This window comes from Balaenoptera acutorostrata, chromosome 14, assembly GCF_949987535.1.
Source record: "Balaenoptera acutorostrata chromosome 14, mBalAcu1.1, whole genome shotgun sequence".
In the NCBI taxonomy this organism is placed as follows: domain Eukaryota; kingdom Metazoa; phylum Chordata; class Mammalia; order Artiodactyla; family Balaenopteridae; genus Balaenoptera; species Balaenoptera acutorostrata.
The window spans coordinates 20,059,952-20,075,212 of record NC_080077.1 but is presented as its reverse complement, the minus strand read 5'-3'; the positions used below and the strand labels follow the sequence as shown (position 1 = coordinate 20,075,212).

The 15,261-nt window shown below is 39.2% G+C and overlaps 1 protein-coding gene across 2 annotated transcripts in view; it reads right to left on the bottom strand.

Moving 5' to 3' along the window:
- Positions 1-3,828, bottom strand: part of EPM2A (EPM2A glucan phosphatase, laforin) — a 106,861-nt gene extending 103,033 nt beyond the window's left edge. For both annotated transcript variants that reach the window (XM_057528039.1, XM_057528038.1), the window contains exon 1: positions 3,444-3,828. In XM_057528039.1, coding sequence (XP_057384022.1) covers positions 3,444-3,744 — 301 coding nt within the window. In that variant the 5' untranslated portion in view covers positions 3,745-3,828. The remainder of the gene's footprint in view (positions 1-3,443) is intronic.
- Positions 3,829-15,261: the final 11,433 nt, after the last annotated feature.

The window sequence follows — 15,261 nt, the reverse complement described above, 5'->3', positions numbered from 1 at the left end:
ATTGCATTATTATGAACTTTCATTAAATCTTTAACTGTGGTCATTTTTAAGTCTTTTGTCATTTGCAGACAGTTCTGGGTGTACTCTGATGCTTTTGCAAATATATTCCTATAAAAGGGTTTCATCTTCAAGGAATTCATGGAAAAGACTCTGACAAGTACAGGTTTCTGGTAACTGACTATACTGCTGAACTGAATGAATAAGCATTTTCAGAACTCTAATGGAAAACTGATGAATTCATAAAAGTGCTAACAAAAGATCAAGATTAAAAAAAATTAATTACATGGGACTGAGTGAACTGATGAGGATGATTATAATTTTTGTGACTTTCTGTTTGAATAAAAAAAAAAATCCCACAAAGACTCAGAGGCAAAATATATACAAATCAATTTTCACTGCAAAGTAAAGGAGCTGTTACAGTGGAGGATTACTGGACTGAATGTCAATATTATAACATAGTATGAGTGTGTTTCATGTTTGGTAATTGCAATCATTGTTGCTTTTGTTGTGGTCATCCATTTACAATGCTTGGTGTCAGTTTATTTATCTCTTGTAAAAATAAAATACAGGGTGTCTGTGTGAAAAAAAAATCCCCTTAAAAAAAAAAAGTATAAAAACAAAAAACCAAAACAAAAAATTATTTGAGGATACAATCCAATGAAATGATTAAGACATTCAAGAAAGTGGAAGATTTGGAATCCTTAACAATGCAACAAACAGCGGAGTTCAATTAAAAACAACAACAATAAAAGTCCCAGATAGCTGTGCTCAGAAAGCTATATATTAGTGAAACTTGGAACAAAAATACCAATTGTTCAAGGAAAAGAATGTTTTCAAAAAGTGAGGAATTTGCACTCATCAAATACTGCATTTAAGCTAGGAAATTTTGAGGATCAATGTGCTGTTTCTGTTTTTAAAAAGTAACTAGAAAGTTTGAAACAAGGTATAGAACACTGCCACCCAAATATGAAACTCTGGTATCACTTTAAATAAAAATCTTAGCATGATTTACAGTGTAAGAGAAGAGAGCTTTTCCTCCTGGTACACAGGTTTCATGTCACAGAATTATATTTCCAAACTTTTAATGAGTGTAACTGAACTACTTAGTTCCACACTAATTATTTCCTAATCATAATAGTAAAAATAACAATAACAAACACTTATTTAACACTTAATATATGTCTTATTCTAAGCTCTTTAGATTTATTAGCCAGTTTAGTCCTTTCAACAACAGCACAGTAAAGTGACTTGCCCAAGGTCACACACTGGTTGGTGAAGCCATTCTGGCTCTAGAATCTTTGCTCTTAAAGATAAGCTATGCTGCTCCTCGTGATACTCTTTGCTAACTTACAGTTCCTAGAATCAACCTATCCACCTAAAACAAGAAGGCACAGCAACAATTATAAAACAGAATATAAATTATATATTAATAGAACTTAATGTAGAAATGATGATTCACCAAAGTAAGGAGAAGGGGCGGAATGCGTAGCTGAGTTATTTTTCTTATCCTTTTATATAGGAGTAACTTTCTATGTAACAGAAGCATAATACAGAAATTTCTATATAATAGAAAGTCAACAATAAACTACATATATGCAGTATGAAATAATAATATAAAAACCAGCAGGGAGGAGAGAGATAATGAACTTGAGCTAAATTCCTCATATTTCACAGCAAGTATGATGGTTAATCTAATGGGTATACAGCAGCTGTCAATAGATATTGTCTAATTTTAATTTAAATGTAATATATAACTTGTATGGTAACTCTCAGAAGATCTAAAAACAGAAAAATTCAAGTTGATATATTAAGAAATAGCAATATAAGCAAATTATTCAGAACTTTGGGAAGAATATCAGAAAAACTAAAAATAGAAAAGGAGGGAGACTGGGGAAAGGGAATAATCTTTCTTTTTTACCATCCTAATTTTTATTAAAATTATCAGATATTACTTTATTATGAAAAATAATTATATAATACTATTAATAATAGTAATATCCTGTAAAGAAGGGCATAATTGATGAGAGTACCTTTCAGTTCTGGCATGGTAATACAAAAGGACAATAAATGCCACCAGACCATGAAACTCAGTGGGGTACAAAAAGAGGAACAAGGATAATATATATATATAAACATATCACAGAACTCTCATGCTCTTTGCAGATTCTTCGATTCCACATCATTATGGGCTAAGTGGCCCATTTTTGTCATATAAACTTCTACAGAGACATTTCATTCGCTTTAGACAACTACTGAGCCACACATATTCCAATCCCCAACTTTGCACATTTCATTTAAAGAAAGGACTGTCTAAATTCACACATCGCAGGCAGGATGCTACACTGTCATAAAGTTTTCAGGGAATTATTTGGTAGTCCTTACTGAAATGTAAAATATGGCCACACTTTGACCTAACAGTTTCACTTCTCAGAATCTACCATACAGGAACATTCCCAAATGCTCATAGATAACTTTATACACAGATTTCCAATTAAGCTATTACTGTTTATAACAGAGGAAGACGGAAAACAACCTAAATGCACATTGGTAGATGCAGAATATTTCGTTGCCATTTAAAAAATTAAATGTACATTTATACGAGTGACACTAAAAGGTATCCGCAACCTTTACAGAGCAAGAAAAAGCAGGATAGAGAATAATATATTAACCAATTTGTGTGTGAGATAGATACATATGTCATGTATTGGTCAGTGTGCAGTGGACTTAGGGTGCGTGGAGGACACAAGTTTTTACTTTGCACATTTTTTGCTTTTGTTTTTGATTTTTACAGCCAGCATGTACTGTTTTTATATTTTAAGAAATCAGAGCATATCTCAACTGTCATATACTCGGGGCTTTAAAAAAAAAAATCAAAAAGAGAAACGCTCAACGTTTTTCCATTAGTTCACTCTCAAATCGAAAAGAAGAAAAAAAAATACACTAAACAGCACGTTGCAGTTTAGGATTAGCGAAAAGGCTAGCTTCACTGGTTGGGTCAGTTTTTAGTGAATCGGGGCAAGAAAATGAGAGCACAAAAAGAGTCAAGACAGAGTTGAGGAGCGAACCCAGGAGCGGCGGGGGACCTGGCAGCCGGGGGACCCGCGCAGGGAGGACGCGGAGGGCGAGGGGGACCGAGGCCCGAACCGGGTCCCGTGTTTGTGGGAAAGAGGTCGGAGGAGCAAAGACCGAAGGGGCGGGAGGCCGGGAACCCAGCCTCCATCTAGCGAACCCGTCGGGAGCGGGAGGCGCGGCTGGGGCGACAGCTGGGCGGACAGAGAAGGGTCAGCCCAGGGCGCCCGGGGAGTTCAGACAGCTTGCGAAGCCCGAGAGCCGGGCAAAGCGCCCGGGAAGTCGCAGCGGGGACTGTGGGGCCCGCCCCAAGCCGAGGCCGAGGCCAAGACCAAGGCCGAGGCCGGGGTGCAGGCCGGCGCAGCTCCCAGTACCTTCCCAGGAGAGCTCTCCTCCCGGCTCGCGCTTCAGGAACTTGTACCAGAACGTGTCCACGCGGCCCGGCTCCGCCCCGTCCTGCACCGCCTCCTCGGCCGCCAGCTCCACCTCCCCGAGCCACAGGCCCGGCTCCTGCAGCGCCAGCGCCCCTGCGCCCGCCGCCGTGCCCGCCGGCCTCAGGCGCACCGCCCCGCGCGGCTCCCAGCGCCCCAGCTCAGGCCGAGACCCCACGACCAGCAGCTCCGGCCCGGCCCCGGCCACCGCGGGCGGCACCACCACCCCGAAGCGGAACCGCATGGCGGCGGGCGGCGCGGCTCCCGGGCTCCAGTCTCCCTGCGACCGGCGGACGCGACCCGAGCGCCAGGCGGCCGCGGCGATTGGGCGGCGGCGCGCGAGGCCTGGACGCGCGAGGCGCGGACGCTGGCGGGGACACGTGCGATGCTGCACCTTTTTTGGGCTGCATCACGCGGCCCAGGAGCCCGAGGATGATCCAGGCCGGGGCCTTTGGCCGCGGGAAGTGGTCAGCTGGGGCCACCACCCGTCTCTCCCGGAGAAGGAGCCTGGCCCCTGCCCGCTGCCTCTTCCAGCGGCTCCGCGGACGGCTGGGGACGCATCGGAAGCAAGGAAAAGGGGTTAGGAAAGGAAATAAAACATCTCATAGGCCCCGAGATTTTCCAGTAATCTTTCCAAAAAACTGGAAATTATTTTTGTGAGGATCGTAGGAAGAAGAGAATGGCATATAGAAAGCAGCCTCCATAATAGTGAAGTTGGGGAAAGATCCTGCAGCGGTGTCTGGAGAGCTCCGGACCTTCAACAGGTCACTTACTCTCTCTGGGCCTCAGGTTCTTACCTGTAAACTGAGGGTATAAAATAATGATCTTTAAAGACCCTGCCGGCTCTAAAGTTTTTCTGATTAGTGGAAGAGGCGCCATTCAGAGCCCAGAGCTCGTGCAAAAACACTGAATACTTTTCCCTTGCCTAGACCAATTTGATGCCTGAAATGACACATGATCACTTTCTTTTTTCGAAAGAGTGTTATAATACTTTTAGTATGTATAAAAATGGGTTTAAAGTAAATATTTTCAAGCCTTTCCAAGGTAAAACAAAACCCAAAAACGGTAATTCTATGACTATAAATATATGACTGATAATTTTTAAATGGCATAAAATAAAGCTTTTTGCTTTAAGTTTGCTTTCAGTAACAGTCAGCAATATTTTTTCAACTTAAAACATCATTTTGTGTCCAGAAACACAGGCTTATAGTTATTTGATCAAAAGAAAACTGTTAGGGGTAGGGTGGGGAGGAGGGGGGCTTTAATTTTGGTCACTGCCTTAAGAAAACCACCTGTCCTGTTTACATAATGTGTTACTTTTTGATTCTTTATTAAAATTGTTCTCGTGGTCTTAACATTTCTATATTCATCAGCACTTAACATAGCAATCTTATGTGAACTAAAGACACACAAAGACATGTCTTTACCAGTATTTGAAAGCTTGTGAATAGTGGGGGGAAAGTCAAAAATGTCAGACATTCAGAATATCATAAGTAGAACAGAAAGAAGTACAAAAATGTAAACCATACAAACTCAGCCTCTCTGTGGAACAATTAGTAAACTATTAATACATTTCACTTTTAAATATCGATATTCCACTCAGTGTTTGGTTAGTTGCTAAGCTTAAGGATAAACACAAAGAAAAATGCGAAGACAGCAGGGCTGGCCAAATACAGCTGATTCAGTGGCAAAGCAGGCATTAAATCACAGTGACAAGTGAGTCCGTTTATTCAAATTGCTGCTACAAAATATTCTTAGAGTAATTTTAGGAAAATAAGAGTCATTTGGCCATGCAAGGGCCCTGGAAGCTGACAGTTCAGAACTTCCTTGTGTTCTGCCATGCTGCTGTGTTTTGTACTTTCCAAATGGCATTATTCCCATCAGCTCTTCCAAAGGGAATACTGCCCATTCTGTAGATGAAACAATGACAAAAAAGAAAACAATATATTTTTTCAATAGACATTATTTCCTTTTCTCCTCTCTCCTCATAAAGAAGTTGAGTAATTTTAACAGTTGGAAGCACCCTTTTAAGCCCATAAATAAAATTTATAACAGCTTATTTTATGGCATGCATGGATTTAAATATAGTACGAATGTGATGGCTACATTGCGCCCCAAGTAAAATGAAATTGGAAAGAGAGAAATACCAAAATATAAAAATACATATTTTAAAGTCTCAATCATACTTTGTCAATCATTTTAATTTATTAACTATGATAGTTATAATAGTTATTGAGTCCTTTTTATGTGCCAGATACATGGTGTTCATATTCATATTATCTCATTTAATTCTCTCACCAATCCTATGAGATAACTGCAATTGTTATCCCTATTTTTATATGCGAGAAAACAAGCAAGAAAGGTCCAGTAAACAGCCCACAGCAAGGAAGGGGCAGAGCCAGATGCTAAAAGACATCCATTCATCTTATAGTTAAAGATAACATAATATAATATAACATAATGTTTTATTTCTGATAAGTAAATAATTTACAGAATGCATTTAAATCCCAGCATATTTAAATACGTTATTCTCCATTAGTTCTAAATAAAAAAATGAACTTTCTGTAAATATTTCCTGTGACTCAATTCATGCTTAGGAATGATGGAATAGAAGATCATAAGTGGCAGTCTAAACTGATCAATGAGATCTGTAAAGACATAAATATCTTGGTATCTAAAGTGGATTTGACCTCAGGTTCTAGAAAATGGTCATTTTTATGCCTTAATATGCCTATCTTGTTGGCAGTAGTAACACAGATTTAAGAAGGCAAGGTGAAAAAATTTACCAATTATTAAGCTGTGTTATTCCCAACTCGTTTTCCTTGTTGAGTTCTCCATGTAAGATTTCTTTTACATTTCAATGACTCGGGATATTTATTAAAAAAGATTAGTTATGAAATCCATTTGGGGTCAGATTCTTGATGCTATAACAACAAGCTGAATTTAGAAAAAGAATTAGCCCAGCAGAGTAACATAATTCTGATAATAATTTTTAAAAGACCAAACTAATTTGTTGTCATTGAATTTCATTTCTGTAGTGCTATCTTATATATAACTACAATATATCTTGAAGAATGGGTGATAAGTTCAAATTTAGAGTTTCAGGATCCAATTCAAATGCAAATTCTTTCAAAGCCCCTCCCAGGGAAAGCTCTTACTTGGATCTCTGGTAATTTATGTTTTCTGAAGCAATCTTTCACTAGTCAGTGAGTTATCATAAGTCTTTCCTTATAATATTGTGTATGTATTCACACACTCACTGATGTAAAACACATTTCAACCAAGTAGTTTAGGAACCATTATAAGTATTAGTTTATTACTTGTCAGAACATATTGAGTTAAATGTGTCACATATACTATTTCCAATTTTGTAGCTTAAAAAAAATAAGAAAAGCAAAACCAGATAAAACATTCCAGGGAGAATTTGAATACAGCTTAGAGATGTTTGCATATTGCAACTGACTTTTTTCTGGCTTGGAAAATTGTAGGTTAGGCTACTTGAAATCCCTTTGAGGATCTGGAGCAATAAAAGGATTTGAGCTATACCAAGGCTTTATTCAAAAATCCTGCAACATTTCTCAACTATTTAAAAAGTCCATGTCCCTTTTTGATATATATAAAAATCTTCTATCTCCAGGAGATTCCAATAATTCGACTTCCCACCCCACACAGTCATAGGGAAGTACTGCATTTTCAGTGCATCACCAACAGCCAGTTTTGTCATGCATATTTCTCTGTAATTTATACGATCAAAAATGTTAATTGTTAGAAATGCTCCAAGTATAAAATTACAATGAAATGTATGCCTTTTCCAAAGACATTGACTCTGCCCCTCCCCTCAAACATCCCTCCCTCACACATCCCTTCCCACTCTCCACATTGTAAAACCCACCTGCCTACACTTCTCAGTTGGAAACCTCTACGCAACAGGTCAGTCGAGCCTGGGTTCTGTTAGGCAATGACCTCAGCTGACTTTTCCTAGGGAAAGTAGTGGGCCAAGCCAGGTGCCCAGACCTTGAGGTTAGAGACACCAGCTTAGAGCATCCTTCAGTGGTAAAAAGATCCTCTGTAGGTCTGGGGTAACTTGAATGGCAGGCTCATTAACACCTTTCTCAAGGAGGGTAGAGGGCCTGATAACTCAACCCTTGGGAATAAAAGAGTCATGGCTGGAAGGGACGATCTGAAACTCCCAAGGGAACTTTCAAAGAGTTTGAGAAAAAGGAAGGAGGTTAGCTGAAAGCAGAGCTGACTCATTTATCCTTAAATGGAGAATGGAGACTAAAGTGGAGCAGGAGGGCAATTGTTAGTGGGGAGGCCAGGAGGCAAACCTGAAAGTACTTTTTAAGAATTTGAGCACACTGTAATTTACCCTTTGCTTATTTTTCCTCACCATTGTATGTGTTTGCATTAAGAATAAAAGTACTTTAAACATGAAACCATTTAGGGTGCCTATTTCTAAGATTGGGATAGGAAGGAAGGCAGAAAGTTGTTTAGAAGACTTTCCTTTAATACATCATCAGCTGCACAAAGACCAGGATCCCAGAGAGGAAAGTAAGCATTGGTGGGAACTATAAAGGAGAAGCCTGAGGTGAAACCCCACTGGCCTTCAAGAGGAAAGAAAGGATAAAGCAGGATCTGAGTAAATGCTCTGGGCCTTCCCCGAATCTCTAGTTCTTACTAGGACCTCAGGAGCTCCCTGGAAATGCAGAAAGAAGTTAGAAGGAGGGGGTGTCCTTGTATTTTAATCAATGGAACGAGCCACTTTTTAAAAGATATATATTTGGGCTTCCCTGGTGGCGCAGTGGTTGAGAATCTGCCTGCCAATGCAGGGGACACGGGTTCGAGCCCTGGTCTGGGAAGATCCCACATGCCGCGGAGCAACTGGGCCCGTGAGCCACAACTACTGAGCCTGCGCGCCTGGAGCCTGTGCTCCGCAAAAAGAGAGGCCGTGATAGTGAGAGGCCTGCGCACAGCGATGAAGAGTGGTCCCCGCTTGCCACAACTAGAGAAAGCCCTTGCACAGAAATGAAGACCCAACACAGCCATAAATAAATAAAATTTAAAAGATATATACTTGTCCAAGCATGCATTATGGACATTGTCAAAGTATAATTTTTCCAGAACGAATCTCTTGCAGATTAATGAGGGAACCAGCAGGATGGTAAAGATGGTTCAAAAAGAATTCAAGATGCAATGTATATAGACACTGAAAGACTGCTAGAAGTTTACTAGGTTAAACACAAAATTGATTAATTTCCCACGAGGCAATAAAAATGTGACCTTTGGGTTTATCTATTCTACCACACAGAAATCACTTGCATCTTTAACAGACAAACATTTACAAAATTTAATATATAACTTTGGGAGTAGGGCCTGAATCAATGGTAAACAGTAACATAAATCAAGACATGAAGAATCTCACAAAAATTTGAATAATTCTTGAATGCATCTGGTGGACACTGCTCCAGACTGCCCGACATGCAGTCAACCTTGCATCTTACCTCTAAGTTTTGAATACTTTTTCTTAACAATATATAATAATAATAATAATAACTTCTCATTTATTGAGCTCCTATCTACCATGAGGAAGGCACTGTGCTGGGTGTCTAACACACCTTATTTAACCCTCTCCACATTTCCATGACATAGTTATGCTCTCCATTTTACAGAAGAAGGATGAAAGTTTCTGAAACATTAACTGATTTGCCTCAGGCCATACAGCTAATAAATGACAGAGCCAGGAACTGTACCCAGGAAGGTCTCTCTAGCCAGGGACTCAGCATATGGTTGTGCAACTCAGGTACTGCACAGAAGCGCTGAGCTGGAGGGATCAGTGGGGGCTGAAACATAGCCCATGCTCCGCTTGCAAAGCCTTTTCCTCTGGGTGCTTTTTTCTTCCCATAAGATACCTGCTCCTGGGTAAGCCTAGTGCCACAGGGTAAATCTGTAGAAAGCCATGGGGGCTGAGAGTGCCCAGGGTGGACATATGTCACTACTTCCTTCTCCCAGAGGGAAATACTCCCAGTTCCCACAAAGGTATATATAAGCTAAAGCCCTGATTCCAAAAGTATAAAAAAACAAACAACCCAATTAAAAAACGGGCAGAACTGAACAGTCATCTTTCTAAAGAGGAAATGCAGATGGCCAACAGGCACATGAAAAGATGCTCAACATTGCTAATTATCAGGGAAATGCAAATCGAAACCACAATGAGATATTACCCCACACCTGTCAGAATGGCTATCATCAAAAAGAACACAAGTATCTTGTATTGGCGAGGGTATGGAGAAAAGGGAACTCTCGTACACTGTTGGTGAGAATGTACGTTGGAAAACAGTATGGTGGTTTCTCAAAAACCTAAAAATAGAGCTACCATATGATCCAGCAATTTCACTCCTGAATATATATCTGAAAAAAAAAACCCCACTAATTCGAAAAGATACATGCACTCCAATGTTCATAGCAGCATTATTTATAATTGCCAAGATATGGAAGCAACCTAAGTGTCCATCAACAGATGAATGGATAAAGAAGATGTTTATACACACACACACACACACACACACACACACACAAACACACAATGGAATACTATTCGGCCATAAAAAAGAATGAGATTTTTGCCATTTGTAGCAACATGGATGGACTTAGAGGGCCTTGTGCTAAGTGAAATAAGTCAGACAGAGAAATAAAAATACCATATGATATCACTTATATGTGGAATCTAAAAAATACAACAAACTAGTGAATATAACAAAAAAGAAACCGACTCACAGATATAGAGAGCAAATTAGTGGTTACCAATGGAGAAAGGGAAGTGGGGGACAATACAGGGGTCGGGGTTTAAGAGGTACAAACTATTAGGTATAAAGCAAGCTACAAGGATATATTGTACACATGGGAAATATAGCCATATTTTCTAATAACTATAAACGCAGTATAACCTTTAAAAATTGTGAATCACTATATTGTACACCTGTAACTTATATAATATGTATATCAACTATAACTTTACTTCAATTTTAAAAAGTAGCCAAAAAACAAGAACAAAAATAAAGGCAGACCAGACAGTCTGCCACATAATATTGTCATAGACACAGTACCACAGTGCAAAGTTTGTGTAAGAAGGAGGGAGGGGAAGGGGACAAGAAAAAATACTCTTTAAAAAAATGTAAAAAACAATTAATGACAAAAAAAGGGAACCCTCATACACTGTTGGTGGCAATGTAAATTGATACAGCCACTATAGAAAACAGTATGGAGGCTCCTTAAAAAACTAAACATAGAACTACCATATGACCCAGCAATCCCACTGCTGGGCATATACCCAGAGAAAACCATAATTCATAAAAACACATGCACCTCAATATTCATAGCAGCACTATTTACAACAGCCGGGTCATGGAAGCAACCTAAATGTCCATTGACAGTGGATTGGATAAAGAAGATGTGGTACATATATACAATGGAATATTACTCAGCCATAAAAAGGAATGAAATTGTGTCGTTTGTAGAGACGTGGATGGACCTAGAGAGTGTCATACAGAGTGATGTAAGTCAGAAACAGAAAAGCAAATATCGTATAATAACACATATATGTGGAATCTAGAAAAATGGTATAGATGATCTTAGTTGCAAAGCAGAAATAGAGACACAGACGTAGAGAACAAATGTATGGATACCAAGGGGAAAAGGGGTGGGGTGGGAAGAATTGGGAGACTGGGACTGACACGTATACATTATTGATACTATGTATAAAATGGACAACTGATGGGAACATGCTGTGTAGCACAGGGACTCACCTGATGTGCTGTGGGGACCTAAATGAGGGAAGTCCAAAAGGGAGGGGGTATCGGTATGTGTACGGCGGATTCATTTTTTGGTGCAGTGGAGGCTAACACAACCTTGTAAAGCAACCATACTCCAATAAGAATTAATTAGAAAAAATTAATGACAACTGTTTAGACACAGTTTGGTAAATCTCAATATTTTTACTCATTAGCACAGATCCTTAGCAAAATTACAGCTATAAGCAGATTATATATAACAGCCTGGACAAATACAGATGTATCTAACTAAATGTAGAACAGTAGCTTAGACTTTATATTCATGCGCTGTGATGAGATTGTCTGGCTGTAGGGTTCTGCCATGTGGCGGCTTCCACTACCTCTGCTAAGACCTAGTTCTGCAAGAACATCACAGGAAACTTCACAGCCGTTCTGTCGCTCTGGGAACTCTGAGAGATGAGTGAAACGGGAAACAAAAAATCTACTGCTTCCTTCCTTAAAAGGAGACCAGAGAAGGCTATGATGAGGGAAACAGTTTACTGAACCCAACTGAGCACATTTCACTTCAATTTATAAATATTACCAGATGGAGGGAGGCACTAGTCTCTCTAGGCCACCGCACAAAAAAGAACTTGCAGAATGTACCAAAAAAAAGCAAGTAAACTATTATACCAGCTTATATTGCACATTTAAGTCATTTGAGTTTTGAACCCCTGCTTTTCAAAGGAAAACACACATAAACCTGGTTCCTAAAAATCTAGAAGAGAAGAATTTGTTCCCTTCAGCATATACAAAGGTACTGATTTGCACTTTGCAGTGGTGGATAGGAAAAAAGACCTTTTCAGATTTTTTCCTTCCAAAAGAGGCAACTAATTCACATCAGACAATCAATATACAAATAACTGTTGAAGTAGTCAGCATTGGATTAGGTGACTTGGACCTCACAAATATAAGATGTGATCCTTGCCCTCAAGGAGTTTCTGGTGTAGTTGTTAGAGATAAATATACATGAAAAGTTGAATTACATCACAGATATTCATTTTTGTCAATATAAAGATACTAAATTACTTGTCAGAGCAATGACTGACAACTAGAAACAGGAATCATAAAGGTCAGAACAGGATTGAAGCACCAAGGACCTGGATGGTTTGGTCCTTGGAAGCATAAAGGTCATAAAGGACCATGGAAGCAGAACGTGGGAGAGACAATAAACAAGAGGTGAAGGTGAGGGGACACGGGTATCCCAAGTCAGAGAACTGCATCCACAAAAGCAGAGGCAGAAAACCTCAAAACATGTTTAAGGTAAAGTCATTTTAGAGGAGCAAAGGATAAGGATCCCAAAAATCATTTTTCTCAGATAATTATATGACAAACACGTATTTTGCCTTAGTTACATTTTAGAGAAATCATGCACTTTAACTCATATGTTTCACATTTCACAATTTGTAATAAAAAATAATGGATAAAGAGACAAGCATGTTATGGTAGTTCTATAAGGAAGAAAGGGAAAATAAAAGAGAAAAGAAAATATTTTGGGTGTTTAATGTCCATAGAGAGAATATCAAACCTATTAAAATCAAGAGGTGAGGCATTTCATGTACCTTAGTTCAATATGAAGACGAGTTCATTTATGCTATTTCATAACAGCAGAAATGAGTAAATTGCTAACTGTTATAATTTGCTCATTGCCTTCTTCAGTGAGTATGTGAGTACACCACCCACCAGCTTATCAGGCTAACTATTAATCATGGCAAGGCTCATATACATTTAATAATCTCATTTAGTTATCAAACTTTTTGAAGTATTAGGTTAGGTACATGAGATTTCTTTTTTAAGTAAATATCTTTGGGATGCAGTAACATTCTTTTTAGAAAGTGTGATTTATTATCACTTTGAGGGAAGGATCAATTTTCCAGTCTTTAACTTTCAATAAATGTCCAGCTCTGACATAGTCACTGCCAGGCCACTAAATTCACCAGAAAAAAAAATTCTGTAGTTTAATTAAGTTTGTATGTCCCAGGTGGAGTAGCAATTGATTCTATAATTCAATTTAGAAATTCCTCCATAGAATAAATGAAAACATAATTTGTTTCACCAGATTAATGGCTTTAATATTCAGTCAGTTTAACATAGTTAGTTTACCACATTGCCCCGAGTTAGAAAATTCAAAGAACTGTTATATTTGGAACTGCAGATTTTTAAGAGCTTTCTGGACCTCCATGTTCCAGCCTCTTTTGTTTCATATACGAGCAAACTGAAGCTCTTATAAAACCATTTTTTTAAGTTTCCATTCATTTGTTTTCACCTATAGATCTAGATTCCTAAAACATGAAGGATTATCTGAGAGACACACGTCCTCTTTTTTTTTTAATTAATTAATTAATTAATTTATATTTTTGGCTGTGTTGGGTCTTCGTTTCTGTGCGAGGGCTTTCTCCAGTTGCAGCAAGCGGGGGCCACTCTTCATCGCGGTGCGCAGGCCTCTCACTATCGCGGCCTCTCTTGTTGCGGAGCACAGGCTCCAGATGCGCAGGCTCAGTAGTTGTGGCTCACGGGCCCAGTTGCCCCAGGGCATGTGGGATCTTCCCAGACCAGGGCTCGAACCCGTGTCCCCTGCATTGGCAGGCAGATGCTCAACCACTGCGCCACCAGGCAAGCCCCACACTTCCTCTTATTTCCATGCTCTTCACTCTCATTCCCTTTCCTGAAGGACTATGTGGTAACCTCATGTCAATGATACATCCACCAGAACATACCCAATCCATGATTGATAATGTATTAATTATGTTGTGCAAGCATCACCAAAATCTTAATTCCAGAACTTTTCATCAATCCAGAAAGAAACCCCATACATATTCATAATCAGTCTCAATTTCCCTCTTCCTCCGTCTTCTGGCAATCCCCACTCAACTTCTGTCTCTATGGATTTGCCTGTTCTGGAAATTTCATACAATTGGAATCATCTTAAGGGTTCCACTGTTGTCTCTGAGATGTCTTTACAAGCCACTGATATCCAGTCTACAAACTTTGATGCTGGTACTTTCCTTTTTCACTAAACTTATAGTTGCATTGTTTTCTCTCAACTGAATCACATGCCCACCTTTTGTTTAAAGCAGTAGATAGTTTTTGAAATTTGAAGTTTGATACCTTAGTGATAGTTGTTCACATCAGCCTGTGCCTGTTTTAAATATTGTGTAATTATTTGAAGGGGTATGTCACCTCCCTTGCCTTTAGTTGCATCACCTGGCATGTGATAAACAAGCCTTTTGCATGTATCTTGGTAACAAAACAACTCTGCTTCACCTACTTGTGGCAATCTTCATCAGGTTCCATAAAGCACTTGGATATTGCTTTGCATGAAAATAGGGAATTGTGATCTTTCCACTAATGATAAATACTTGTTTCAATAGTATAAAATTTACATTTTGCTGATTCCTTGCCTTTCTTGTACACAAGAAGTTTTCAGATTCTAGACTGGATCATACTGTAATCTTTTTGAAGATATTTTGAAGGGCAAACTCAACATGTGTAGTAACAACCAAGCACACAGTTCAAATGAAGTGGCAACAATATGAAGAGCTATGATTAATTCGCCACAGTGATTGCCCCAAGGCGGAGGTCAGCAGATTTTTTCTGTAAAGGGCCAGATAGTAAATATTTTAGGCTTCATGGGCTATATGGTTTCTGTCGCAGCTATTCAACTTGTAGCACAAACACAGCCATGGTCAATATGTAGAGATAATGAGCATGGTTGTGCTTTAATAAAGCTTTATTACAAAAACAGGTGCAGGGTATTGAGTGAAGGAATGGGCACATGATCTAAGCTGATCCAATAAGATTTCTTCCCCAAGTGGAAAAGGAAAGTTCTTTAAATATCAGACTCTAAAACTGAGAGCTACTCGTATCAAAGTTTCTAGCCTCATGAGGACAATTAGTCTGAGAGAATGGAGCTGACACACTAAGAGAAACAAAGA